We start from the raw sequence: 27,773 nt of genomic DNA on the forward strand, positions 1-27,773 counted from the left end.
AACTGGCTGTCGTACAAACAACAGATCATATCGCTGATGGAAAAGTACGTGCCTCTCGTGCGCATTCGCGGAAATTCTGATAAACCTTGGTTTTCAAACACATTACGTAAGCTTTCAACGAAAAAGAAACGTGTGTTCCGCGAAGCCAAAAAAGTGAACTCTTCACAAAAGTGGGACAATTACTTCAAGGCTTTGCGCGAGTACACCTGTCTTTTAAAACAAACAAAGCGTAAATTTTATCACCAGGATCTGTTGAATATCCTTCGCGGTAACCCCCGAAAGTTCTGGAATATACTAACAAACAAATCTGCTCCCTCACAACACATCACCCTACTCAACCCAGATGGCTCCCAAGTTCCTGTTCATCAACGCAGCGATGCCATGAATTCTTATTTTTGTTCAATTTTCACTCAAGAACCTAACCAAGTAATACCTCCGTTACCTCTCCTCAACTTCACGCAGATGCCACCCATAACAATTACAGCAGAAGGTATAGCCAAACTTATCGATAACCTGAAGACTTCAAGTACTCCTGGCCCTGATAACATACCTGTTAAACTCCTAAAAGGAACTAAATCAATTTCCAGTGCCATATTACAATTTATTTTTAGTCAATCCATTTCCACCAGCTCGATTCCCGAAGACTGGAAGATCAGCCATGTCATTCCCATACACAACTCTGGCAGCCGTTCAGATCCATCGAATTATCGCCCCATCTCTCTGACATGCATAGCTTGCAAACTCTTAGAGCATGTTATATACTCCCACGTAGCCTCCCATCTGGATAATCACTCGTTCTTTTTTCCTAATCAGCATGGTTTCCGGCGAGGTCTTTCATGTGAAACACAGCTTTTCGAGTTCACCACAGACATTCACCTCAATCTGGACTCCGGCTTCCAAACAGATCGTTATCTACCTCGACTTTTCAAAAGCATTTGATCGTGTATCCCATCGTCGACTATTGACCAAGCTTTCTTGCCTCAGCCTTGACCCTTTAATATTATCATGGATCCATTGTTTTCTTACTAACAGGTCCCAGTACACAGTCATTGACAACCGTAGCTCGGCTAGCAAGACCGTGAGGTCCGGCGTTCCTCAAGGTTCGGTCCTTGGTCCCCTTTGTTTATAATTTTTATTAATGACCTCCCTAACGACATAGCATCCTCAGTGCGTTTGTTTGCAGATGACTGCGTCCTGTACCGGCGCATAACCTCGGAAACTGATCAATTGTCGCTGCAAAATGACCTCAACAAAATAACTAACTGGTGCTCACGCTGGCTTATGGTACTTAACACTTCAAAATGTAATTTCATGTCCATTTCTCGGCAGCGAAACAACAGCATTTACCCCTATTCCCTCAATTCATCGGTCCTCTCACCCACAGATACATACCGCTACCTAGGCGTCACAATATCAAACAAACTCACCTGGTCTGACCACATCTTACAACTAGCAGCTGATTGTTCTAGATCGCTCGGCTTAATCAAAAGGTCCCTATCAATGTCACCCGCTTCTATTCGAAAACTTGCCTACGAAACATTCATCCGCACTAAACTCGATTATGTCTCACCAATTTGGAGCCCTCATCAGACTTACTTGATTAACGCATTAGAATCTGTACAGAATCGGGCTGCGCGATTTATAGCTTCACAATACGATTGGAACACAAGCATTAGTAGCATTAAATCTTCTCTTAATCTCCAGTCCTTGTCAGCTCGCCGCACAATTGCACAACTGTGTCTTTTTCACAAACTCTACTACTATTTTCCCCAGTTGCGTAATACACTTCTTCTTCCTCCTCACCGCACTTCTCGTCGACTTTTCAACAGCTTAAGTATACAACGTCTTCATGGAACTACCACCGCATTTCAGAAATCTTTTCTGCCCATCACAATAGAGCACTGGAACGAACTGCCACAATCAATAGTTATTCAGCGTGATAGCTCAAAATTCAAGCAGTTACTGACAGCCCATTATCAAACCTAATCACCTTGCTTACACCTGTGCCACGTCTTACTACTATTGCTGCATTTTTATTTATTTATATATATGTATATATATGTGTATATATATATATATATATATATGTCTGTATATGTATATTTATTTTTCTTTTTTCCTATATTTAGCGTTCATACAATTTTTGATATCATGACTGCTCTGTATTTCTGTTTTTGCCTCCCCCTTATGTAATACCCTGAAAGGGGCCTTTAAGGGTTATTAAATGATGATGATGATGATGATGAATCCATACCTAATAGATAATCGACCAATAATCAATAAATCTCTGAAAATACGGGAGATGATTCGGTAGTGCTTAGCCTAGCCCAAATACGCGGCCAATACCTTTAAATAGACAATCGGTAGCCAATCAATAGCTAATCAATAGACGATCAACAATCAATAAATTCCAGGAAACGCTGGGGATGACCCAGCACGCCCGTGAGGCGGCGGCGAGGCAAGCCCTCGACGTCCCCTCATGGGAGGCTTAGGCCCGGCCATCTTAAAGTGCTGGTTCCGAAATAAATATTTATTCCTCCTCCTCCTCCTGGGGATGACTTGTTAGTGCTTAGCCTAGCCCAAATACGTGGCCATATCTGGCGATAGCCAAATTGATGCCAATCTATAGCTAATCGATAATCGATCAATTTGCAATAAATTCCGGAAAATTATGGAGATGACTTGGTAGTGCTTAGCCTAGCACAAAAGCCAGGACTCACTTGGTGCCCATCAGCTCCACTGTATGTTAAGCATTGCGCCACCAGTGCAAGCTCCGCTAACTTTTTTTCAGCATACGGCGGATCGGCCTTCTAACTTTTAGGTATTGATGCTTAGTTTTGAACATTATATTGCCGATAATGTAGCGCTCAAATGATACATTTGAAGTTGTACTTACAGACGTAGTATGCCCAGTAACTGTTTTTTTTTTCAATACGTTTCCACCCTAAGTTACTTCGTACTTCGTTTCCAGCCTGAGTCCAGTCTTCGTGTGTGCCACGTCTCTTCTCTGTCCTTCGTCTTTTGACTGGTTTTTACTACTGAGTTACTTGCTGGTGTAAGCGTGGCTGAATCTTTAGTTCTCAGCCACTGCGACGAGTACCAAGAGTGGGCTGCACGAGGTGCTGAAACCTTCTGATGAACAGTGGCGCTGACTAATATCGACAAATGCATGTGCGCGATTGAATGCTTGTCAGAAAGGCGCCGTGCGTCTTTCTAAACAATTCACATAACTCAAGCTCGATTACTTCACTGGAAAGAAAAATATTATGCTTATAAGAAGCGCCAAGCAACAAAGAATCGAGCTTCTGTTTTCCTTTTCCGGGAAATGAAAATCACAATAAGGTCACTTCAATGACAACCATATAGGTGAACGTCAATGGACGATCTCTTTTACTCAGACACGTCTCATATTCTTTTGTGTGGTCAAGCCCAAGGTATTAAATATAAATCCGGAGTTTTCCACTACGGCATGTATCCTAATCTTATTTTGGTTTTGGCATGTAAGACACCCGAATTTACAATTGTTGCGGATGACGTTGTGAACAAAAATGTCACTGGCAGGTGCTCAAGATTGGCTACATGTTTGTAAAACGAAATGAAAACTTTCACTAAATCTTTCGTATATATATATATATATATATATATATATATATATATATATATATATATATAATAGGATGTCGCAACTATCATGCACCAAGATTTAGAAATATGCAAATGCCAGTTATCTGGACAGAACTAAGGTAATGTTTGTCACTGCTTGGATATACTCAAATTTTTTTGCGCTCCGCCTAGTTACATAATTAGTCTTAAATATTTCATCAACTTCTCAAATATGATAGTTAGATGAAAAGTGCCTATGAGAAAATTTCCGGTACAGCTTTCTGTTTTTCAATACGTGCTACATAAAAGTGTTTTTGCGAGCGTGAAAAAATCCCGCGAATAAACGCGAAATTGCCGCGCGAGTGGCCGCTTGAGGGACTTGTGTATCCGCGCCTGTCTTGATCTCCTCTAGTAACTCGTCATCCCGGATTTCGGCACCAAAAAGCGGAAAACTAAAGAGACGTGAAGAACCCAGACAGACAGCTATTCATTGTTGGGGTGGTGTCAAATCTTAATCTTTTTAATCTTTTTTTTGCTCTCAAAATCTACCTTGTACCGATACCTATGACTGCAAGAGATCATATCAGGTCGTATCAATCTCTTCGCTGCTCTTTTTTTCTTCACCAATACTCGAAATGTGTCTTGCCTATCTCGACTGCTGACCTGTTGATGCTTCCGTCCACTTCAAACCCAAGCATTTCTGGAAGGTGCACGTTATCTGATTTTCTTAGTGAGTGAATCCCTTCACATTTCATTGAGATGTGGTGAGTGGTTTCCCGATCTTTGCTGCAGCAAACACATGCCTCATCTAGTTCCGAATATTTACTCCGGTATGTTTTGGTCCTTAGGCAACTAGCTCGAGCCTCAACTAGCAAGGCACTGCCCTTTGTGGCAGTGCCTTGCTACAGCCCGAGCCGTGAATCGATGTCCAACCGGTGTTGCTACACTTTCGCTAAAATGTATCCCGTCACGCACAAAAGCGCCTTCGCGGCCTGCTCGGTGCACTTCTTAGCCGATGTGGATCACCCTAAAGTTCATTGCTTTAGCAAGCGTCCGAATTTTCCTGTTTACAGCAAGCACTGCCCTTTTAAGTGCATACTCCTGTCTTTCAACCTCTATCACCCTGCACACCACGAATTTTCCTTCCTTTGAAACATTGCGCAGGTCGGTAACCCCTTTGGCTATTTGCTTCGTGATCCCTGCCTCTCGTCCGTGCAGTACGCCAATTATTCCGCCCATTATCACCACTAGGTGCCTGTCCTTAATTATGTTCCACAAGCGTTACTTGGCTTTCGCTGTCACTTCTCTGATAGGTTTTCCGGAAAGCGCGCTAATCGGAAGGCGTTCGCCTACACCAACCCTCTCTGTTATCACCGGTTCTACTTTATACATGTAGGAATCCCCAACAAAGACAACTCGACGCTTTTGCTCCTCCTCGTCACCGAAATATGCACGTGGGGCCGTAACACCCTCCCCCTTTTTGTCTCCTTGCCCTTCGCTTTGTTGCCTTCCATGGCTGGAACGTCAGAGGTAGCCCCGTCGTGATCACCACTGACGTTTCCGCCACTGCTTTCAGGCGTGGTGGTTTTGGCTTCCTTAGCTGTTCTCGTATCCGAGCCAGTTCCATTCGCGGTGCTCGCATCGATGCTTTTACCATTGCTTTGCAGAATGGCGGCCCTCGGCTTCATTTCTACCTTGGCTAGCTTTTCTTCTACCTCCTTCCTCTGCCTCTGTTCGCTCTTAAGTTCCTTTTCTAGATTTCTAACTCGTTTAGCGCGGTTATCTTTCTTCTGCTCAAGACTACTCTACCCACGACCCTAGCAGAAACATCTTACCGAAAAAATCTGCAGCGTACGCTTCGCCTTCTGCCCCAAACAGCATTTTATCCAACGCGTAAGAACGCGCGAACTCAGAACAACGCACTCGTGAGTTCCCCCTAGTACCAACCATCGTTCTGTACTAACAATTTCAATGGAGGCGAAATGCGAAAATGCCCGTGTGCTTGCGTTGTCGTGCACGTTAAAGAACCCCAGGTGGTCAAAATTAATCCGGAGCCCTCCACTACGGCATGCCTCATAATGAGAACTGGTTTTGGCATGTAAAACCCCAGAAAGAAGAAGATGCTGCGCTGAGAAGGCACCTCCACTCGGCACGTTCGTTCCCTTCGGCTTCACGTGAGCGAGGGCTTCACTTGAGAGAGTCTTTTTCCACATACTCCCTCCCGCCCAGTACCGTCGACGAATTCGAGCTGGTATTGCCGCGATGGAAAGAAACGCGAACAGCCGAGCGCGTGGCACTAGCATAACGGAAGGTATAGTGCTCGCCGTCCTGTCATCACCATTGACAGGCGCGCATGTCCGGTTTAGTCGCACTGTGCGACGATGCGCCGCCTATCCTGTGATATTTGTGTTTCTGTTCTGCTTCTGTTTTATTTGAAAACTATGAAAGGTGACGGAACAGTAATGATAACAGCGCAAACTGTACTATCGCGATGACAACAAACGCGAACCGCGGAAAGCATGGCTTTTGGCACAGTGAGTGCTAGTGCAAGGATACGTGTCCAACTCCCATATGCTTTGGCTGTCGCTGGGCGAATCTCTGCTTTCAGTTGGCGCCACCGTAGTGCTAGAATTTTGTTCTGGCGCTATAGCACCGCATGTGCACTCCGAGTGTCAGATATGAATGGAAGATGATAAGCTTTCCCCGCCAATATTCTCGGCAAGTAGCATGTGGCACGCTTTCATGCTGTCACGATGCTTGTGTGCTTAACAGAATTGAAGCGTGAATTCCACACCATAGCAAATTTATTGGTCTAAGAAAGAACAATTGAAAGAAAAGCTCAAGCTGGCACAGGGTCTGAGGAAATAACAAAGCCGAACTGCTCGACAAAAACCTACTTTGCAGTAATTAATATTTGGTAAAGTCTCCTTCGGCAAGGATGACGAATTCCATGCACCATGGCATAGAGGCAAACAGGTCTGTGGTTAGCTCAGTGCCACGTAGCCTGTCTCACTCGGCGTAAACAGCAGCCCAAAGGGAGCCCTTGTTCATTTTATGGAGCTGCAGACGTGACAAGCGTCATTTCATAATTCCCCAGACATTCTCAATTGGATTTATGTCCGCTCCTATTGCTGGCTACAAACGTTTATGGATGGCAAGGTTCTCTAGCAAAGCTTTCACGGAAGGTGAAGCATGGAGTGGAGAAAGGTCATGCTGACAATAAAACAGCTCATCCTTGAATGGCCCATCTAAAGCAAAGGGCAGGACAACCTGCTCGATTACATTAACAGTATTCTGCTGCAGTGAAGCGTTCATCTAGCCGTATAAGGAGACCCAAGCCTTCGGCTGTGCGGGCATCCCACACATTCACGGAGTAGCTCCCGCTGAGGCTCGTTCGCTTGAAGCAGGTGGGACCAAAGCTGCATAAAGTTAAAAAAATTAAGCTAAGTTTGTGTTTACATGTGTCAAAGTGGTAGAATACGTTTAGCCTAATCCCTGCTGTATCCAAACATTTTTCTTGTATACTTTAGCGAAGTAGGCACCTGGCACTTGATCAGGGACTGCGCTGTGACTGTAAGGTAATCTTTATTCATTCGCTCAGAATGCACCTCGAGCCATCAATTCATAACATGCAGCAACCAAAAAGTAGCCAATCTGATATATATTATGTACTTTAAACGATCGGTAGTCCCACCCTCATGTGACATTCGTCGTAGAGCTACCTTGGTTAAATTTTGATACTACACTGACCACACTAGCACTAAGAGAACGAATTCAGGACCACATCTTTACAAAGACCATCGCAATTCAAGAACACTAGGGTGCAAAGGCTTACCCTTGATTGTCTTGACGCCACACTTTCAGTCTCTAGTGACCCTTTGTGGTAAATGTGCTCTCATCTGTGAGCATCAGCGGGCCCCAATCCTCTACAGGCCAGTCTTAGTGCGATTGTGCGAATTGAAGACGGGTGACTTTGTGGCAATCCGAAAGTAGAGGCTTTCTTGCGGCGGTGCTGCTGTGAAGGCCCGCTTCGTGGAGGCGCTGTCGCACCGCTTGAACATCAATGTTTAGGTCGAGCTCGTTTTTGGTCTGCTGGGCTGTTAAAAAAAGGATTGCCTACGGTGGCTGCAATAATTAGTAGGTCTTGTTCCGCGGTCGTGGAACTGAGTCGCGAACCGTGATGAAGGTCCAAGAGTCTACCTTCAGTTTTGTAGGCTTTCAAACTGTGTTGACTGTCGAAAGTGCTCTTCTGGTATTCTCCGCAATTCTTCTCTGGGGAATTCCTTGGCAGTACCAAGCAATCATTCCGATCCTGCTGGCGTCCGACGCTTGCGGCCATGTTTTTCTTTTCAAACTGAAGGAACTCAAGTTGATAGCTTTGCTCATACGTCGTAGGAGAATAGATCCCGCATGTGCAGCTCCACTTCCAATCATCGTTGTTGTCCATAAGCTTGTTCTTTTTTTATTTCCATGATCACCGCTACCGACAGGCAGCGATGATCAAGCTCGCGCTTAACACTTCGGTTTTGTTAAGCACACAAGCATCGTGTCAGCATGAAAACGTGCCGCATTTTACTTGCCGGGCATATTCGCAATGAAAGCTTCTCATCTGCCAGTCATGTCTGACACTCGGAGCACACGTGGGGTGCGACAGCGCCAGAACAAGATTCTAGCGCTACTGTGGCGCCGGCTGAAAGCAGAGATTCGCCTAGCGACAGCCAAAGCATATGGGACTTGGACACGTATCCTCGCACTAGCACTGACTGTGCCAAAAGCCACGCTTTCCTCGGTTCGCGTTTCTTTTCACCGCGACAGTACAGTTTGCGCTGTCATCATTACTGTGCCGTCACCTTTCCTCGTTTTCAAATAAAACAGTAACAGAACAGAAACACAAATATCGCAGGATAGGGAGCGTATCATCGCACAGTGTGATCAAAGCGGACGTGTGCGCCTGTCAATGGTGATGACTGGACGGCACGCACTATACCTTCAGTTATGCTTCGGCCGCGCACTCCGCTGTTCGCGTTTCTTTCCATCGCGATAGTACAATTTATGCACTGGCCTTCTTATAAACTTGCCATCTTGAGCTTTCACACACTCGTCTCAGGATAATTCTATTTTTAAGCACGCGACTCCACCTACGGATTCTCTACATAATAACGCGCAGCAGAAATGCTAAACATCCGGCACACCGTCTGTTTGAGTGCTAACGGTCAGGAATGTCAGATTGGTGGGTGAGGTACCACGTCGTGGTAACTTCAATGAAAGTTGGTATTATCGCACATTATTTCCACGGTGGCAGCAGCTGACAAAAAGGCTTCATGAAAAAAATTGGTAAACTTGTAAAGCTAGAATAGCCAGTAAAGTAATTGTTTGAGTATTTGGCCGGTCTCTGCCTTACTGTAGCGTGGAAGAGGTCAAACCGGTGTACACCTCAGGAAGGTTTACAGCGACTTCCACTTTTAATGGAGTAGCATTTTTGGGTACGTCACGCACTTTCTAGAGGCCGTCTATCTATCTATGTTTGTATGTTTGTAACTAACCGTCTTCCTGCCTACCCACTTGTTAGTCCTGTTCAATCGGTTAGCGCATCGGGCGTCTGTGCTGAGGTAACAGTGGTCGAAACCAACCATCCGTCAGCTTGGATCACTGATTTTGTTCGAATGTGTACATACGAGCCGCTTCTCACCGATCCTCTTTCAAGATGGCATGGCTCACTGTAAATGCGGCATTAGGTAGGTACCACTGTTCCAAGAAATTGTTCAGAGTACTGGGTATGTGCCACTAGGCCCATGCTGATCATCAGTGAACCTCTTTGATGCCAATTTCGGTCACTGGGTCTGTGCCAGTAGGTGTGTGCTGCAGTGCAATGAACGTATTTGATGCCAACTTAGGTAAAGGTATGTGTCACTGGGAATGTACCTTTCTGCCCTGACGAAGCAGATCTCTTAAACTTCTATGCTGAGCGCAATCATACCCACGTAGGATACGGGACTGGGCAGGTACCACTCGTCGGAGAAAATGTTTGACGCCGACTTCCCGCATGGGTAGGCGCTACTGGGTCTTGGTATTCAATGAACCTCTTTGATACCAACTTTGGTCACTTACTATGTGTAATGCTTCAACGAACGTGACGACGACGAAGGCGAAGTTTCTGCGAGCCAGAACGCGACTTCTCGAACTCTGCTATTCTCGCCTGATTTCTCTGTATATCTCCGGGTAACCGTCATGGATTGTTGCACGGATGCAAGTTGACGTCCCTGCGCCTCTGCTGAGTATGGCGACTTCCGCGGCGGCAGCGTCTAGGAAGTGGACCGGCCTCCAGAGTGGTACCGACCGCGACGATACCACTGTCTACTCACTTCAGCAGTGATGACCTCTCCTATGGCGACTTTCAGCTTGTGAGGAGCCGCAAGGCGAAACGAAGAAACACCAGGGCTTACCTGTCTTCAAGCACGTCGACTGCAGGACCAACTAAGAATAGCGCAGTAAGTACAATTCTATTTATACTTAGAAATCGCTACCGACAACCTGAGGTGACTCATCAGACATGTATGAATGCATGCATGGATGCATGCATGCACGTATGCATTTCTGTATGTATGTATGTATGTATGTATGTATGTATGTATGTATGTATGTATGTAGTATGTATGTATTGTATGTATGTATGTATGTGTATGCATGCATGCATGCATGTATGTGTATGTATGTATGTGTGTATGTAAATCCCTACTGAAAGAACCCCGTTTTCCCCATAACTCCTATATACAATATCATCATATGACATATGGTAAAAACGGATATTTGTATGCGACCTATGTGTTTGGCATAACTTTATTCGATATGGGAGTTAAGGAGCATTTGTACGTATGTTTGCATGTATAAATATGTTCACAATCATGAGAAGCCAACAGAAAATGACACCAAGGAAAGCATGCGGGAAAATATTTGTTGTTTATAATTGAAGTGTAGAGAATATTAATTAAATGAAAATTCAATTTGCAGGACACGACGTGTTGCAAAGTTGCGGTAAAGTGGATATAACGAGTTGCAATCAGCTTTGTGACAAGTGTAGACAGAGGAGTAGGGAGAGTAATTCCTTGGGTTCTTGCTACCTTCGTATATTAAAGACTGCGGTAGAAGATCTAGGCAATGCACCTGATGGATGCCGTAGGAAGTATCTCCTAGGTTATTCGACATTTTGTGCACAGTTACATCGAATTCTGTTTTCGCATAATGTTACAAATGTGTCTCATTCAATTCTTTTTGTTTGAACACAAAGTGCAGTAACATTGTAAGATCGCCGTAAACTGCTGTGGAATTGTTGGACAGCTCCGCGAAGAGTGTGTACTTTCTTCCAAAACACAAACGGATGGTTTTGTAAATAAGGATCTGCTGTCACTAAGCAACGGTTGGCGTCATAAATATTAGTGAAATAAAATGAGTGAAAAAATTGTAATATATGCTAAAAAACGTATCCCCTGAACAAGACAAAAAAATTTGGTCATCGGCGAAAAATTTTCTTAGGAAACGTAAATTGCCTAATTGAAATAAATACAAAAAAAAGCATACGCCAATATTAAAAAATAATAAGGGCCTGTCGACAACCAGACCATTTGCTCGTTTGGTAGGAATGGATTCGGCCGAAAATAAGCACAATTTTAGACAGACGGGTGTATACAATGCGGAAAAACACGCAAAAACTTTCCTGGGTGTCACATTTATTGAAATTGCTTGTTGCACTTTCTTTGATAATTCAACGGCCACCAGAAATTGGCTTACAGCAGGGCCGGGATTGAACTGGAGCGGTGTTGACTATGCCCCCATTTTGGCAACAAGGTGAGTTTGAGGATGGTGTGGGTACTCGGTTACAGCAGGGCCGACTCGGAGAATGGACAGGCGGCGGTGTAACTGTTAAGAAGGACAAAATCGCACATAAGTGAGAGTTTTATGATAGCAGTAGAACTTGTTATATGTATAACGTAAGTACAACGATGGTAAGTATTGCTATGCAGTCAATAGAGTAGAACACCCTTTGTGTTGTCATATCATCTTTCGCAGATCAGCAATGATACAAACCGCATCTCGAAAATGAGCGAAGGTCTTGCGGTTTTTGCATATTTGGCTGCCTACGCTATTGCTTAGTTCAATTTTAGGTATGGTGGGCAGGCCGCGCAATGCGTTCACCACACGCAAAAAAAAAACAAAAAAACTAACAGATGCTGAATTGCACGTGAGGAAAAAATTCGCGCCTGAAGTGTAAAGCATTATTTTAAATGTCTGATAGACTCGCCAGTACATTTGTACTTGATTTTCATTGCAGGTTATGCCCTAGAACTGGGGTTTCCGAGCTTCCTGGTACTGGTTAACCTCAGCTGCATTCGGACAAAGCCGCGGACCTTCCACCCCACTCCCCTTTCCATTACCTATGGCAGAGGTTTACACGAGTGAATACCGGTGGTAGGAGGAATGTCACTGGAGCCACCGTTTTAAGTAGACGACTGGCCTTGGTCTGCGTCTTTTGTGGTCAGTCCCTTCGTGAAGAAATTGACCTCACCGACATTGCTTGTTCTACAACTGTTATTTTCTAAAATCGTCCATCATCCTGTGAGCCTCACTCTTGTATACGACGTTTACACTACGCATGAGCTTGTAAAACACAACCGCATGCCCTATCGTGTGATTCCAAAAAAAAATATTTCTGTATTTACTCCTTCAATGTATTTACACCTCAGCGTGTACGTACTGAACTATAGGGCGTACACTCATTCCTTTATCTTAGCATATTTATGCTGTCAAAAATTGTGGAAATATTGCTACAAGCATTATGATGTTCCTACGGCGGTACGAGCTGAATGCAAATTACAGACATAAATTAGACAAAGCGTCCTATTCCTCCAGAGGGCTTATGGGTTGTAGAAGTTTCTTCATAGGTTTAAGAAGGGTGCTTCTCGTTTTAACAATAAGGATTGAACAATAGGGATTAACAATAAGTGCCGTTCTAACCACCAAAAGTCCATTCTCCGTATTTCCATGCGCTTGCTGAATTTTTTTTTTAGGTATGAACATGAGTTTTGAAATGAAGAGGTTCTTCAATGATCTAGTTAATTGCTCCAGCAGGCAACCATGGAACAACTACGAGTTTTGTTTAGTAGGTTCGTGATGCGCCTTAATAACGCATGTGCGATTACCGAACGAACCTAATAACAAAAACGAAGACATTCTGGTTACATAATGTCGTTTTATGATGTAACAAGCATATCGGATAAACCAACTGATATAATGTAATTTCAATCCAAGTGAAAGAAAGAATATTTGGTGCTACTTGGATTGGCAAGTAACTTTTAGAAAAGAGAACAAAAACTTTGATGCCAAGGAATGCATATGACATTTTAAGACAAATGTAATTATGCATATTTATTAGATTGCGCATATCAAATGCGATTGATGCCGGAACGGAAACTTTTAAATTCAAAAGTATAGAAAACAGATGCATGTCGATACATTGTTATAGTCCTAAGGAACTGTTTTGGGAAGGTGTCGGAGAGAGAATATATATACAGGGTGTGCCAGCTAAAGTAGCGAATGTTATGAAAACGACGGAGTGTGCTAAGAGGCTCAAACAACTCCGCGGTGTGAAAAATCGCATGCCCTAGTCTGCGGTATTTTTCGCTTTGCAAGGTTATTTCATTAGCACAAAGTAATTGCCTAACTTTTTCAATGTTGGCTTCACCAAGAAAGTGCCAATACGAAAGTTGTAGATCACATTTCAAAATGGCTGACAAGTGTTTGCAATGAAGTACCATTGATGGAGCGTCTTGTACTTGCCTTTAAAGAAAGCCCGCGAAATGCCACAAGGGGGTGATAACACCACGATTTCAGCCCGCCTAGGCGACCGATAAACAAACGGAATCTTCGTATCTGTACAGCGGTTCCGGGACGGGCTTTGCGTTTTCGGTGTCCGCAAGGTACATGCCATCAACTGTCGCTAGTAAGATATGATAGCGAACGAACACAAGAGCATGACAACAGCATTTTCCTTCCCGATTAAAAGTTCCGCAGTCCACATTTACTCAAGCCCGAGCTTCTTTTTTTCTTCTTGCCTTGTGTATTCGCACTTCATTTCACAAGTGGAGCGTATGATATGTTTATGCCACGTCAAGTCGAAGCGCGACGCACCGTCATCACCGCTGCTCGCTCTGTGCGCCCGATCGCGCCAGGGCAAGCGAGTGAGTTAAAAAAAAAAGCCTGCAAACCATCACCGTCTCTAATCGGTCGTTTGGTGGCGCTGAAATACTGGCGCTATCACGTCGGTGTTTTAGTATTTCGCGGGCTGTCTTTAAAGGCAATTGCAAGACGCTCCATCAACGGTATTGAATTGCAAACACTTCTGTCAGCCATTTTTAAATGTGATCTACAACTTTCGTATTCGCACTTTCTTGGTGAAGTCAATATTTAAAATGTTAGGCAATTAGTGTATGCTAAATAACTGACCTTGCAATACGAAAAAAAATACCACAGACTAGGACAAGCGATCATTTACCCCACTGCGTTGGTTTGAGCCTCCTAGCACACTCCGTGGTTTTTAAAACATTGGCTACTTTTAGCTGGGACACCCTGTATATATCCAGGGTGAAAACGTATCATGAGCTAAACGTTAAAAAGTTGCAAATACTACGTACATAGAAAGAACCAAGCTATTGTTCTTTGCCGTCGCTTGGAGATACTCAGATAACTTATTTCAGTCCGCCTAATTGCATAACTATTCCTAAATTATTAATAAACATCCTAAATAATAATACTAGATGAAAAGTGTAAACAAAAAAATTTCACATCCACACGAAAATCTCCCGATGCAGCTTTCTGTTGCACAATACGCGCTACATAAAAGTGTTTTTCCGTGCTTGAAAGAAGCCCGCGAATAAACTCAAAATTTGTGCATGCAACATGCGGCAACAAATTGTATGCTTGCGATGTCATCAAGAGTGACCCTAAGAAATATTCACGTAATCTCGGCGGTTAATCTATCGCGACATAATAACAATAGCGAATGTATAAACATTTAACGGCAGTTTCCTTTCAGTTCCTAATATTTACCGTTGCTTATTGTGCAAGCTAGTGAACAGTGATAATTATGAAGAGTAACATAAAATTTTGAGATATATTAGGGTTTTTTTCCTATATGCAATGTGTAAAACATAGCAAAACGGTGGATAAGTTCTTGACATAAGGTGAAGGAAGCTTTATGAAAGGAAATATTGGTCATCTACCAGAATATTACATGAATCTTTGAAGGAAACCCGCACGGTTTACTTATAAAAAACGGAATAAATAAATGCTAAAAACTAGATGACTTCTGCCCAAAAATTATCCAATGCTAGAAAGAGTAATGGGTATAAAAAACAAATAGTTCACACTACTCGCACGAATATAATGCAGTTCCTGGACGTGTAACGAATGCTACAAATATAGCCCATGCTGGTGACAGCGCAGCATGCACAAAAGTTACATTTGACTACTGAATCATTACTGGTAGCCTCAAAACACACACTGCACGCTTTACAGATGGCATGTCAACACAATTGTATATTTCCTTTACCATTAGCCACAAAGCTTTTCTTCAAATGAACATGACGTTAGCGCACTTACCACAGGTACACAAGCACCTTCTTGTATGTTCGCCACGGCAATAGACAACGGGGCAAGTAGATTTCCATGGACGCGAGCAGTGTTCGTATTTTGTCGCTGCATGGAAGAGCACATAAATTATCAGAAATATATTAACTGCAGTGCGTACGCCCACTACAACACTGCAAAAAAGGATAATTGCATGAATGGCGATGTTTCTTGGTACACTGTGCATGTAACACATCATGTAAAACCAGTTTGGTACATTGCCCTTCTTCAGAAGTACTTAATACAGAACATAATGACGAAGAAAAAAGTGATCCCACAGCGCAGAGACTGCGTACCACACTTCTCAATTTCTGATAGGTCAATAGCCAAAATGTGACAAGCGAAAAGTAATATAGGCACAAGGCCATCGAAAAAAACAACAAAAATAGAAACGACTGACTATATTGCCTTTGTCGCAGCCGTATGTATTTTCTCTAAGTTTATTTATTCCAGTGGCCTTTTTTTTCACACATGTTTGAATATTGTTCCACTGAGCTACAATAGGTATCGGCAGTTGCTAATCTCGCGCACCTAACTATGTCGTGTCATTTCTAACCCGACTGTTTCTTGTAGCGAATAACGGTAGCGGCTGCTTGGATGGCCACGCGGCAATGCTGTTTGCGCTGTAGGTCAGCTGCGAAAATGCCACGTAGTTCTGCTTATAGGAAAAAGAAAAAGTTGATTCAGTCTACCGCCTACCGCGGTGGATTAGAGTAATGGGTACTAGCCCTTTCTCTATCAAATCAGGTATACATAGCACCAAGCGAAGCCTCATTATATTTACCGTGATTATGTATATATATATATATATATATATATATATATATACGCCACTGTATAATGAAGACCACTACGTGCTGTAGCAATTTTATGCACACTCAAGTTTTTTTAATGACAATGCGTTTGCTTGCAGAAGGGCATAGACGATCTTCTTCAGCGCAGCACAGCACAATATTACATTTTTAATGTTCTTTCTAAAATTATATTGCCAACAATATTAAAACTACTCAATGAAACGTTTAATAAAGCATCACGAACATCTAATACGGACTCTTTGTACTGCTGCACTTAAAAAAGTAATACGCGAGAAAAAATTTACAGAGAAAGCAAATGTGCTAGACAAAGCAATGTGAGGTATATAGAGACATATATAAGAAAACAGTAAAGAGAAGGAGGCGGGCGTGAAAGGGAGGTAATCATGCAACATAATTATCTACATGTAGCGAGTTCTTTTTGAGCTGCACCAATTTTTTTTAATTTGCCTCAATGATGCGGCCATTCCGACTACGGCAACTCAAAATGCTTTAGTGAGAAATTAAAATAAAGGCGCTTATTAACTTTTTCATTAACTACTTTAGAGCAGATATTTCATTCCAAGAACTGAAGCTAGTGAGTTTAACAAGATATATCGACTTGCAACGAGTTCTGAGGACGGCACCGGTCTTTGAGATAGCTCCGTCAAACTTTCGGTAAAAATGCACTATTCCACTTGCTTTTTAAAGAAAACGCTGTTTTATGCAATGAAGCACATAAGTAACTGGAAAGCCAAGGCAATTTGTCGGACACTTTGAAAATGCGTATCTCGATAATGATGTAGTCTTGAGAAATCGTTCCAACTGGATATGCCTTCTATACTCACTAGCTAGAATTAGTAGATTGAAATTTGCGCCATAAACGATTGAAATGAAAAGCTAGATACGTAATCATGGTGACTATGTTTTATTCATGGAAGAATTATTGGTCACCTCATTGATTAATTTAGATAAGGATTACAATTGTGCCAATATCTGCTCATTACCTGCTCACACAAGTAATGAATCCTGCAATATGTCAATACAGGTGTATTCCAGCCATAGGACAGTCTTTAATCCAACAACAGTGGGCAGAAAATGCGGAATGTTGCCAAGTATACTTTTGTGGCATGAAAAGGTGCACATCATCAGGAAGCTCAGAGAAAATGCCATGGACCGCCCTATAGATCAGAAAAAGCTCCCATTTAATACATATGGATTTTAAAGGTAAGTGATCGACCGCTGAAAGAGCGATGGATTGAAGAACGTTTGTCGTAACGTCCAAAAAAGAAAAAAAAACAGGAACACAGCGGCATGTATCAAAGAACAAACGGGGATAGCCGATGTTCTATTTGACATGAAGAGAAAAAAAGATAGCTGGAAAAATGGACCTACTATCCTTACTTCGTATAGCTATCCACTAATTAGCTTTTGCAATCGAGGCTTTACCTTTGGGGTGAAGCTGCGACTTTTTGCAGTGCTCACTTTAGAATTGGAGAAGGCAAGCCTTAGACATTAGACAGTAAATTGAAACGATGCAATACATGTTTTTTGATTGTCACTTTTTAGTGGCTGATGTGTTTAGTGATGTTTGCAACATCACATTTCGTGATTTTGCAAGAGCAGTGCCGTGCAGCATGGGACAGAGAAATCTCAGTTTTAGGCGTTTCGGCTATGCATAAAAATTTTTATGACTTGCTCCTACATATTGCAACTGGAAGGCAGTGTTAAGAACACATGCGCCAAAATATGAACTACGATGTCAAAAATGCGGAGGTGACACACCTGTGTTGTTGGAGAAGGGGAGAGTATATTGAAGATTAATTTGGCACTTACCGCAAGTGCATGTGCATGAGCCTCCTCTGTGTAGACAGGTAACTTTCTGTTCGCAGCCACAACTGTGCGACGGACAACGGGTCATCCCTACATTTGGGAAAAAGTGAAAATATTTATACAGTGCAGGCCATGTGTTCATTTGTCCTAAGAGTCTTGGCGAGTAAATGGAGACGTCATCTGCCGTCAATATGGTGAGTTAAAAGCAATGATGTAGGTGGATCTTTTATTTCATATTTTTGACTGATTAGCAACAGTCCACAAGAGAGAGATGTGTTATTTACTTTAGAGCAAATTTTACAGTATACTAACTACAGCGAGTTCCAAGCTGATTCGCCTTGCTAATTCACCTGGAACGAATATTTACGATTACTCTACACTTGATATATTCGTTCTCAATATGTGCAACAGAACAGACGTTTAAGCTTTGTTTGTGCTTCCATGCATAAAATGGCGGTTTCTTAAAGGGCCCCTTAACCACCCAGAGCTGGAAATTCAGTTGTTGTGTAGCAGTTCTGCACGAGTCTACAACGAGCACTTAGCGGCGAGAATTCTTCGGAATAGTGCCGTAATACCACAGTTATACGCGTTTGATGATCGAAACACGGTCCTCGCTCGTTTCGCTCTTTCCTTCGCTACTCAAGGACTACAATAAGGCTATCTGCTCTAAGTATTTCAAATGTTGTAGCCTATTCAATTCCCCATGTATACTATATATATATTTATATATACATAAATACTGCATGCTTAGAAGTATTCAAGCTCTTAGACTGGGAAATCCTAGGAGTAAGGATCAACGGCGAATATCTCAGCGACCTTCGGTTTGCAGATGGCATTGTCCTATTCAGCAACAATGGAGACGAATTACATCAAATGATTGAGGACCTTACTCGAGAACGTGTAAGAATTAGGTTGAAGATGATTATGCAGAAGACAAAGATAATGTTCAATAGCCTGGCAAGGGAACAAGAATTCAGGATCGCCAGTCAGCCTCTAGAGTCTGTAAAGGAGTACGTTTATCTAGGTCAATTACCCACAGGGGACCCTGATCACGAGAAAGAAATTTACAGTAGAATAAAATTGGGTTGGAGTGCATACGGTAGGCATTACCAAATCCTGACTGGGAGCTTACCACTGTCGTTGAAAAGAAAAGTGTACAATCATTGCATTCTACCGGTGCTAATATATGGGGCAGAAACTTGGAGGTTAACAAAGAAGCTCGAGAACAAGTTAAGGACCGCACAAAGAGTGATGGAACGAAAAATCTTAGGACTAACGTTAAGAGACAGGAAGAGAGCGGTGTGGATCAGAGAACAAACGGGGATAGCTGATATTCTAGTTGACATTAAGCGGAAGAAATGGAGCTGGGCAGGCCATGTTGTGCGTAGGATGGATAACCGGTGGACCATTAGGGTTACAAAATGGATACCAAGAGAAGGGAAGTGCAGTCGAGGCCGGCAGAAAACCAGATTGTATGATGAAGTTAGGAAATTTGCAGACGTAAGTTGGAATACGCTAGCGCAAGACAGGGGGAATTGGAGATCGCAGGGAGAGCCTTCGTCCTACAGTGGACATAAAATATAGGCTGATGATGATGATGATGATACATAAATACGTACATACATACACACATAGATATATATGTATATGTTTATATATGATGGTTGGTTTCCAACTGGACTCCCCCAACACGTATTCAGTCTAACCGATAGCTCAAGGCCGCATGCATGCAAAGGGCGGAATCAAACAATTTTGCGAATTACCCTCCAGCGCCGCTATGTACGTTGCACAGCCACAGTTTATTTGTAAATAAAGATGGCGCGTGCCTCTTCCAGCTAATGATTAAGATATATGTTCCGGGAGGCTCTCATAATCTGATTATACTGTCACACTGTCACACTGTAGCGCACATAAGAGGTCAATCACGTCCCGTCTTTTTATTCAACACGTTTTTTTTTTGTTGAATACGATTTCTACTCGAGGCGCAATTCCTCTGCGGTGGCCAGCTAGGAGACCTCCATCACAAAATATTCGTAGCGTCTGTTGTAGTAAAGCAGCATTTTTGACTTGCTTTCGCGAGCGAAGGCTGTGCGTGCGATATGCGCCATAAAAAAAAATTATGTTGTTTTGGCGTAGGACAAAGGCTGGAAACTAGTTAAGTACGGATTATTTTTCATTAGACAATTCCGCAGTCCTTAGTAGACAGTGTCAAATTCATATGATGGTAAGCTCGCGCAGAAGCTCTAGGGTGGCTTCAGTACTCGTCATCAGTTTTTATATTTTTATGGCTTGACAAGCCTCGCTCAGGTAAGAGAGGTTGCTTTGATATATACTGCAGATATCTATGATACTAGTGTCGCATAATTTCACTTTGCTATAGCTCACATTAGGATAACGTGGTGCGCGAGTTGTTAATAGTGTAAAAAGTCTTTATAAATTTCGGATGACGCTAATTGAAATTTTTTTGGCACCCCACTTTAAGCAACATCTTATTTCATGCATGACGCCATTAGTAACTTGTCTAATATTGCTGAATTCATTTTAAAATCTTGTAATTACTTATCGTAGGTTGCATTACCCATGTTCTCGAAGATAGGTTGTTAAAAAATGTTTAATGTATTCTGTTTCAAGTACACTAAAAACCTGCTTTGTCTCCTTAAAGTTCATAATCAGAAAATAATTAGAAAAGAACACCGTCCCTCCTGGCGCGTAGTCATCATGCAATAGCTAAAGAACCGATACTTCTTACAGATATTGCCATTTTCTGCAGTATTTATATGATCCTTGAATATTAGAGGGACTTCATGCGCTTGGGCACTTCTTCGACCTTCTGATGCTACAAAAGCTTGTGACAATCTCTAGCCTTCGTTTCCTCTTGCTCAGAAAAAGAAACCTTCTTTGTTGTAATTTTAAAGCCCCGTTTCTTGAACTCTCATCCAAAAAGATATTTTGTAGTTTTGGAGAATTGAACGGTGTGCTTTCCTTCTAAGCACTGAAATATACGGCTGTAAGGGAAGATGTTATATCGGCGTTGGTCCCTTTATGCCTTCTCCTTCCGCAATCATATAAGTAACGAAATTTTGCTACTGCTCATGACTATTTTCTACGTTATTGTTTCAGTGATTACATATATTGTATAGTAATTTACGTTGCTATTATGCGTTGTTCGTTAGTAAATGTTGCTTTTTGTAATTGATGCTCATTTTTAAAGCTTTCACATTATAATAACATGTCCGAATTCTTGATAGTCTGCTTTGAAAACTTGAAGATGTAAATCCCTTTGCAAGTCTTATGCTGCAACTGCGCTTGTTTTATTGCAAAAAGAAGGCTAGGTTTTTTCAGGCATTGCAATACCCCTCTGAGAAAGCCTTCGTTGGTTTACGGTGTATTGCTTATACAAAAGGAAAGGACTAGTTCAAGTAAAACAGTATTCTGTAGTTTCCAAGCATTTCATAGAATTTGAATGAGGCTCAAAATTTGCTCTGCATCTTAACAAAAATGCACGTTCGGGTTTATGCTATCGGTGTAAAAGGCAGGCATTATTGATTTCAACCGTTTCAATAATTATTTATGTCAATAAACGAATGTACAGCAGATGTCATCAATACCGTGCCCCTCGCACCCCCTCAAAGAAAGTAAAAATAAATAAAGTCTAATAATTATAAGGTGTAAGGCAGCCGAGAGTTCAGACATTAGGACAATGGATCACGAAAAGCCAAAATGTCGACAGTACTGAAGGTCTAATGCTTCGCGACAATATATTCAACTACAGGATTAGATTTAGTGTCATGCATTGGAAATATGTTTTGCTGTGACGCTCCACAATTAAATTTGACATTTCTCATTAAAGGTTGAAGAATGTTAAAGCTCTCCACAATTCTAACTTAAATATCACAATTAGTAAGCCAAATATTGTAGGCATAAAATAACACCATTCTCATTTTTAAACTCTGGTGTGGTACCAGAGCTTTTAGTAAGCGTATTACATATGTTATTTCAACACTTACATTAAATATAAAGAAAACTTTATTCTGAATTGGCAATAGCTTTTGGATAACAGCTTATTTTGTATTTTAAAAAAAATATGCCGTCCTATTATTGGCTGTTGCAGCGTAAAGGTGCTCTTCCAGAAAGGAGGACTGCCTAAATGACATAATAAATAAAGCCGTGATAAATGCCGCAAGTGTAGCAAACCTGGTGCAAAGGCAATATTATCAAATTTCTGGACCAATATTAAAAACAACTAACGCTGTTAAAAGCATGAGATGAGCTCATTTTTCCGGTCAATTGGAATCTTCATCCCTATTTTCTACGCCAATTTTTTCCTTGTGTATTTTTTGCAGATCTTTCAATGTTCAAACAGCATAAAATATATATCACCGTTGTTTTTTGATTATTTTAACATATTAGCCACTCTATTCCACCGTTAGGCTCTGAACAACATGAATGTGTTGTTGATATATTAAATCGTTTTTCACAACTAAACATTTGATGATATTGTTACGTAGTTCACCAAGTGCTACACGCGTAGTTTTCACTGCAATCTCTTTAAAATATATCTACACTGCTATTTATCTTTTGTCATCATCGTACACGAATGGTCTGGTTTTATTGAACAGTTTGCTGCTTCAGATTTTCCGAGATTGTTTTTTATGCGTGTTTTTTTCAGAAACGCTGCCCTATTTCTTAAAAAAGAAAACAAAAATTACCCTCGGTAAACAATAAATCTCGCTAACTACTGTTTAGCCTACGTATCGCGTTGGCGTCTGCAATACCAGTTACCGAGTTTAGTTAGAATTCCCATGAGAAAAAAAATGTTGCCTGCTCCCTTCACACGCGGAAGCTTCTATCTAAAAAAAAAACAAAAAAAACCACCCCAATCAATTACTTCACTGTGTACTTTATTTGTGTGAAATACCCACCACCAGCCCTTGTTTATATACTCGATAAGTTTTCTTGTCACAAAAGAGCTATGCTGCTTATGAAAAGATCCTGCGCGCGAATCCTCCCAGGGTATTCACATTTCAATGGTGTAGAATGCATAACTGGTCTTTTGTTGTCTTTGCGTCCAGGCGCAGGTAAAAGCATCGAGGGCTGTCATAACAAGCCCGAACGAGTCTACTAGAGCGTTCGCCTAAACCTGCTGTTGAGCTTGGGAAATTTGAACCCGGTGGCTTGCTCCTTCTCCTTAGCATAACAAATCGCAAACCTACTCGTCAATGTCTTCTAAAATTACGCAAACCTCATGCATAAATTGGTTGCAACGATACCTAAAGCCTTATAGAGCCAGAGTTTGACGTCAACCCATAAATATGTTGATCAGTTTGGGACGCTTTGTCTGCACAGCGGTATATCTTGTTCTACTTAGACTGAAAAAAAAAAACTACCTAAAAAGCTTATGACACACTTACCAAGCTCGTCTTCAATATAACTTTCAGATGCAACTCCTAAGGTAATAGAAAAAAACGAATGAATTTTATATAATGTGACCGGCAGAAGTTGCACTGTCCGAGTCAAACACAGTTGCATGAACTTTCCAATATTTCCGTGAAAGTACCAAGTTAGCTTTATTTTTAAAGGTAGCTAGGAACTTCTTTGTGGGTTTTTTTCTAGCCGCACTTCCATAGGCTAGGTCATCGCAACTTGGTAGTCAAAATATTGTAGCTAAGAGAAATATAAGTATTGGGAAAGCAACCTGATGCTTCACCTGAACAAAACACATTACCAAAACCCAGCAGTAAATGCCGGAAAATTGGACATGTTTCAAAATTAAATACTTTATGCCGATTACTTTTGACCATTTATGTTATATAGCGTTGAATGAATCGTTATATAAAATAATGTTATGACAAGAAAGCTAAGGATACACAAAATAATGTTATGACAATAAAGCTAAGGATCCTTTCATCGAGTTACTTACTATTCTTTAGGATATTTAGATGTTTCTAATTGTATTGAATATTTCCGAAAGAAGGGGGCGAGGTGACCTGTTCCTTGTTTACAGCCATTCGTGAGTAAATTCCTCAATCTTGATGCAAAGTGTTGAAATGTTCCTCTAGTTATAATACGCTTAGAATTATGTTACTTACCAACAGTTATTCCACTGCATGCTGAAGGTCGTGGTGCCGAATGAACTGCAATTTTGAAAGTACTCATTATTAAAGGTAGTTCACAAAATTGAGGGGCCCTGAAACATTAACGGGCCTTCATTGGTACAAGTGTTTTAATTCTCAGCACAGTATTTTTAAAATTTTCTTTCAGTATAACAGACACACAGTACGTGAACACAGAGTGGCCTTGAAGCCGCGAAAAAATGCCACAATTTTAAATTGTGTGCACTCCGGTAGGTCAACGCATGGTTAGAAAATGTATTTAAAACACAAGCGTTCTTTCTACTTATGCCGCTAGAAGGGTAACATTGAACATCTGCACGGTGAGAAACAAGTGATGTAACGTAATTGGAAATCACAGTATTAATTTGAATAACAGAAACTTTCAGCGTCCGCGCCCCCACAGCGTATTATTATCTTAGGGGTGTCGTGTACATGGATACGGTGATACTTGTAGTCAGAAGCTTCACCATTGGTTCTGCAAATGAAATAAATAACCCAACTGCCTAAAGAATGTAGCATTTTCTGGCACAATATAGAATATTATTAACAATATTTCTTCCTTGAGATTGCTTCCTTAGAAGAGACATCTGTTTGACGGAGGTGTTTTACTTAGATATCTCTTAAGTACATTCACACATAATTATAGTAGCACAGCCTGTCAAGCGCACCAATTTTTCAGACTACAGCAGCACATTCCTTATAATCGAAAAAAACAGGATAATAAAAAATCACAACCATCACTGAATTATGCATTTTCAGTGCAGTCATTAGCATTTCAATTCTCGTAGTTGTCTTCTACTGCGTCGCTTCACCAGGCTAAACTGTGTATAATAAAGTAAGCTTGCTCAAAAAGTATGTCTTGCGTCAGATATTTCGGTTGCCCTTTTAGTGAAAAAACACATTTCCAAACATGTTATGATCGATTGAGAATATCAGGGCAGCATTCGAAGGCCTAAATGTGTTTTTTTACCTCAGTACACCATCGAAGTCCTATAGGTGTCAATATATGCAACCTCAAAATTTTCAGGTATGCAAATATAAGAAACTTATTTATTTAGTGGTGCAGTGGTGTCCTCTGGTAGGTTACCACAGACAGCATATTGCAGTATAATGTTCTTCAATATTCCCATATCAAGTGTTTGTGCCTGCGGGAAGCTGCTGCTAGGAAAAAAATTATATGTAGTGACTCGAGAATGCGCCGCGGTAGCTCAAATGAAAAGAGAATCGCATGTGTGATCCGAAGAAATGGGTTCGTGTTCCACCTGCAACCAGTTTATCGACCATTTTCATTTATTTTTAATTTCTACATTTCAATTAAAAAAACAAGTAAGTTCTATGGTTTCCTTAGTGTTAATGTCTAACTGCTTACCCGCTGCGGTTTTGTAGTGGCTTTGGCGTTGGAATGCTACGCCCGAGGGCGCGAGACAAAATTCCGGCCGCGGCAGCCCCATTTAGATTGCGACAAAATGCAAGAAAGTCGCCTGTAATGTGCATTGGTGCACGTTAAACAACCCGGGTAGTCGGAAATACTGCAGAGTCCTCCACTACGGTGTGTCTCATAACCGTATCGTGGTTTTGGCACGCGAAACCTGATATTTCAATTGTTTGTTTGTCTGATAGCGTTATTATATATATATATATCCGGAAGAATAACGGAAATCGTTGGGCTCGATTTTGAGTAATGATGAGGAGGTTCTGGGGTCGACTCCCACCGGCGGCTAGATATCCATTCCCCCACTATCACTTCCCTTAATTGTCTGTATATATATATATATATATATATATATATATATATATATATATTTAAATACATATCTATATTTATTATTAGCATACGGATCCAACAAACAGCGACATGTCTGGTCAAATGGGGGAAATTACTTGGACTTACTAAGTGACCTAAAAAAATCCTAAATTGATACAAATGACAATGGATGAACAAACAACTGTCTACATGTGGGGAACGACCCACGTCTTCGCATGACGCGTGTGACGCTCTTCTCACTTGAGCTACTGCGGCGCCGTTTTCCCATCCATTTCCTCGGGTATTTATGTTTTACCACTAGAATTAACCCTGAATATCTTAGCCAACGCTACCACTCACAAACCTTGGCGGCGGATATAGAACATCCTTTCTGCCGCAGGCGTCACAATTAGGTGACCTTTTTGGGTGAAGGCAACGGGTCAATAAAGCCACACATGCTTCCTGAAGTATCAATGTTGCCGGATTCGAGACCATCGTTATGTAATGACCAAGAAGAAAGGGAACCGAGGGGTCCGATTTTTGTTATTCATATCATTGGAAGCCAACAAACACAGACACCAAGGACAATGTAGGGGGAATCACATGTACTTAATAACTGAAATAAAGGTTTGGGAGTGGTGGCGCTGGCTAACACTCCCATGGTTAATTCTAGTAGTAAAACATAAATACCCCAGAATATGGATGAGAAAACGGTGCCGCGGAAGCTCAATTGGTAAGAGCATCGCACACGTAATGCGCAGACGTGGGATCGTTCCCACCTGCCGGAAGTTGCTTTTTCAACTACTTTCATTTTCGTTAATCTATCTCTTCTTTATTCAAATTATTCGGTACATGTGATTCCCGCTGTGCTGTCCCTGTTGTCTATGTTTGCTGGCTTCTTTTGGTACGATTAATAAAAATCGGGCCCCTCGGTTTCCTTTTTCTCGTTCATATATATTTATATATATTGTCACGTTCTAGGAGAACAGACGACCTGAAGCGTTGAGGCGTTGAGCGTCGAGTCTCTGACCGCCAGCTGAACAAACGCAAAGTTCAGGCACCCGCGCGTGTATCGAAGTAACTTCGTCTGCCTCTTCGCTGGCGCCCGTCAAAGCAGGTGCCGGCGCATGGCGCGTGGACTAGCGCGCGTCTTCGGCTTTCTAATTATGTCCCACATGTTGCAAGGTGTGGCATTACTCTGCCTCCTCGGAAGAGCATCGACTCGATGCTAAAAGAAGCACACACACTACAGGGCGAAAGTAGAAGTACACGCGTGGAAGACACATGCACACACGAACGCTTGCTGACGCGCAGTCATAAAACGCAGGGCAATGTCACTGAGGGAATGATTGTCCACGACAAAAAATAAATAAAACAAAAGGAATGTCATGGTCCACAAACTATGGTGGTTATGGAGTGCGGTATGGTTTCAGCCGCACAACGTGCACAATATCGGGTAGTGTCTTTCGACGTCGCGTTGGTTGGCTGCCGTCAGGAAGAACCTCGTAGTTGACGTCACTCACTCGCCGCAGCACTTTAAAAGATCCGAAGTACCGGCTGTGAAGTTTCTCGGATAGGCCTTTGCAGCGGACAGGAGTCCAGACCAGAACCCGATCTCCTGGTTGGTACTCAACTTGGCGATGGCGGAGGTTGTAGTGGCGTGTGTCGATGCACTGCTGTTTCTTGCTGTTCGTGCGGGCCAGGTTGGCGTGCTTCCTCGGCGCGCTGCACGAAGAGCTCGGCGTCTTTGGTCAAGACCATCAAAGGTTTCGCATGGAAGCATTGCTTCAAGCATGGTCTGAACTTCACGACCGTAAACAAGGTAGAACGGCGTGAAGCGGGTGGTCTCTTGCGTTCGCGGTGTTGTACGCAAACGTTACGTAAGGAAGTACTTCATCCCACGTTTTGTGCTGAACGTCTACGTACATAGAGAGCATGTCAGTCATAGTTTTTGTTGAGCCTTTCGGTCATGCCATTAGTCTGCGGGTGATAGGCATCGTGTCTTCGATG

General features: G+C 42.0%; 1 protein-coding gene across 1 annotated transcript; it reads right to left on the bottom strand.

Annotated features, from left to right (window-relative positions):
- Positions 1-11,310: 11,310 nt before the first annotated feature.
- LOC119459507 (uncharacterized) lies at positions 11,311-24,077 on the bottom strand. The gene is made up of 5 exons (XM_049670623.1): positions 23,996-24,077; positions 23,318-23,353; positions 17,910-17,996; positions 15,256-15,351; positions 11,311-11,517 (listed from the first exon to the last, which is right to left on the bottom strand). The coding sequence occupies exons 1-5, from the start codon at positions 24,060-24,062 to the stop codon at positions 11,363-11,365; spliced, it is 441 nt and encodes a 146-aa protein (XP_049526580.1). The 5' UTR covers positions 24,063-24,077; the 3' UTR covers positions 11,311-11,362.
- Between the last annotated feature and the right edge of the window lie 3,696 nt (positions 24,078-27,773).

The sequence above is a fragment of the Dermacentor silvarum genome, chromosome 7, assembly GCF_013339745.2.
Source record: "Dermacentor silvarum isolate Dsil-2018 chromosome 7, BIME_Dsil_1.4, whole genome shotgun sequence".
NCBI classification, from domain to species: domain Eukaryota; kingdom Metazoa; phylum Arthropoda; class Arachnida; order Ixodida; family Ixodidae; genus Dermacentor; species Dermacentor silvarum.

Excerpts from the sequence above, each read along its gene's own strand:
- LOC119459507 (XM_049670623.1), bottom strand. The coding sequence starts at position 24,062 with ATGAGTACTTTCAAAATTGCAGTTCATTCGGCACCACGACCTTCAGCA. Across the intron at positions 17,997-23,317 it reads TTATATTGAAGACGAGCTTG|GGATGACCCGTTGTCCGTCG; the intron begins GTAAGTGTGTCA and ends TCCCAAATGTAG. Across the intron at positions 15,352-17,909 it reads CTCATGCACATGCACTTGCG|CGACAAAATACGAACACTGC; the intron begins GTAAGTGCCAAA and ends TCTTCCATGCAG.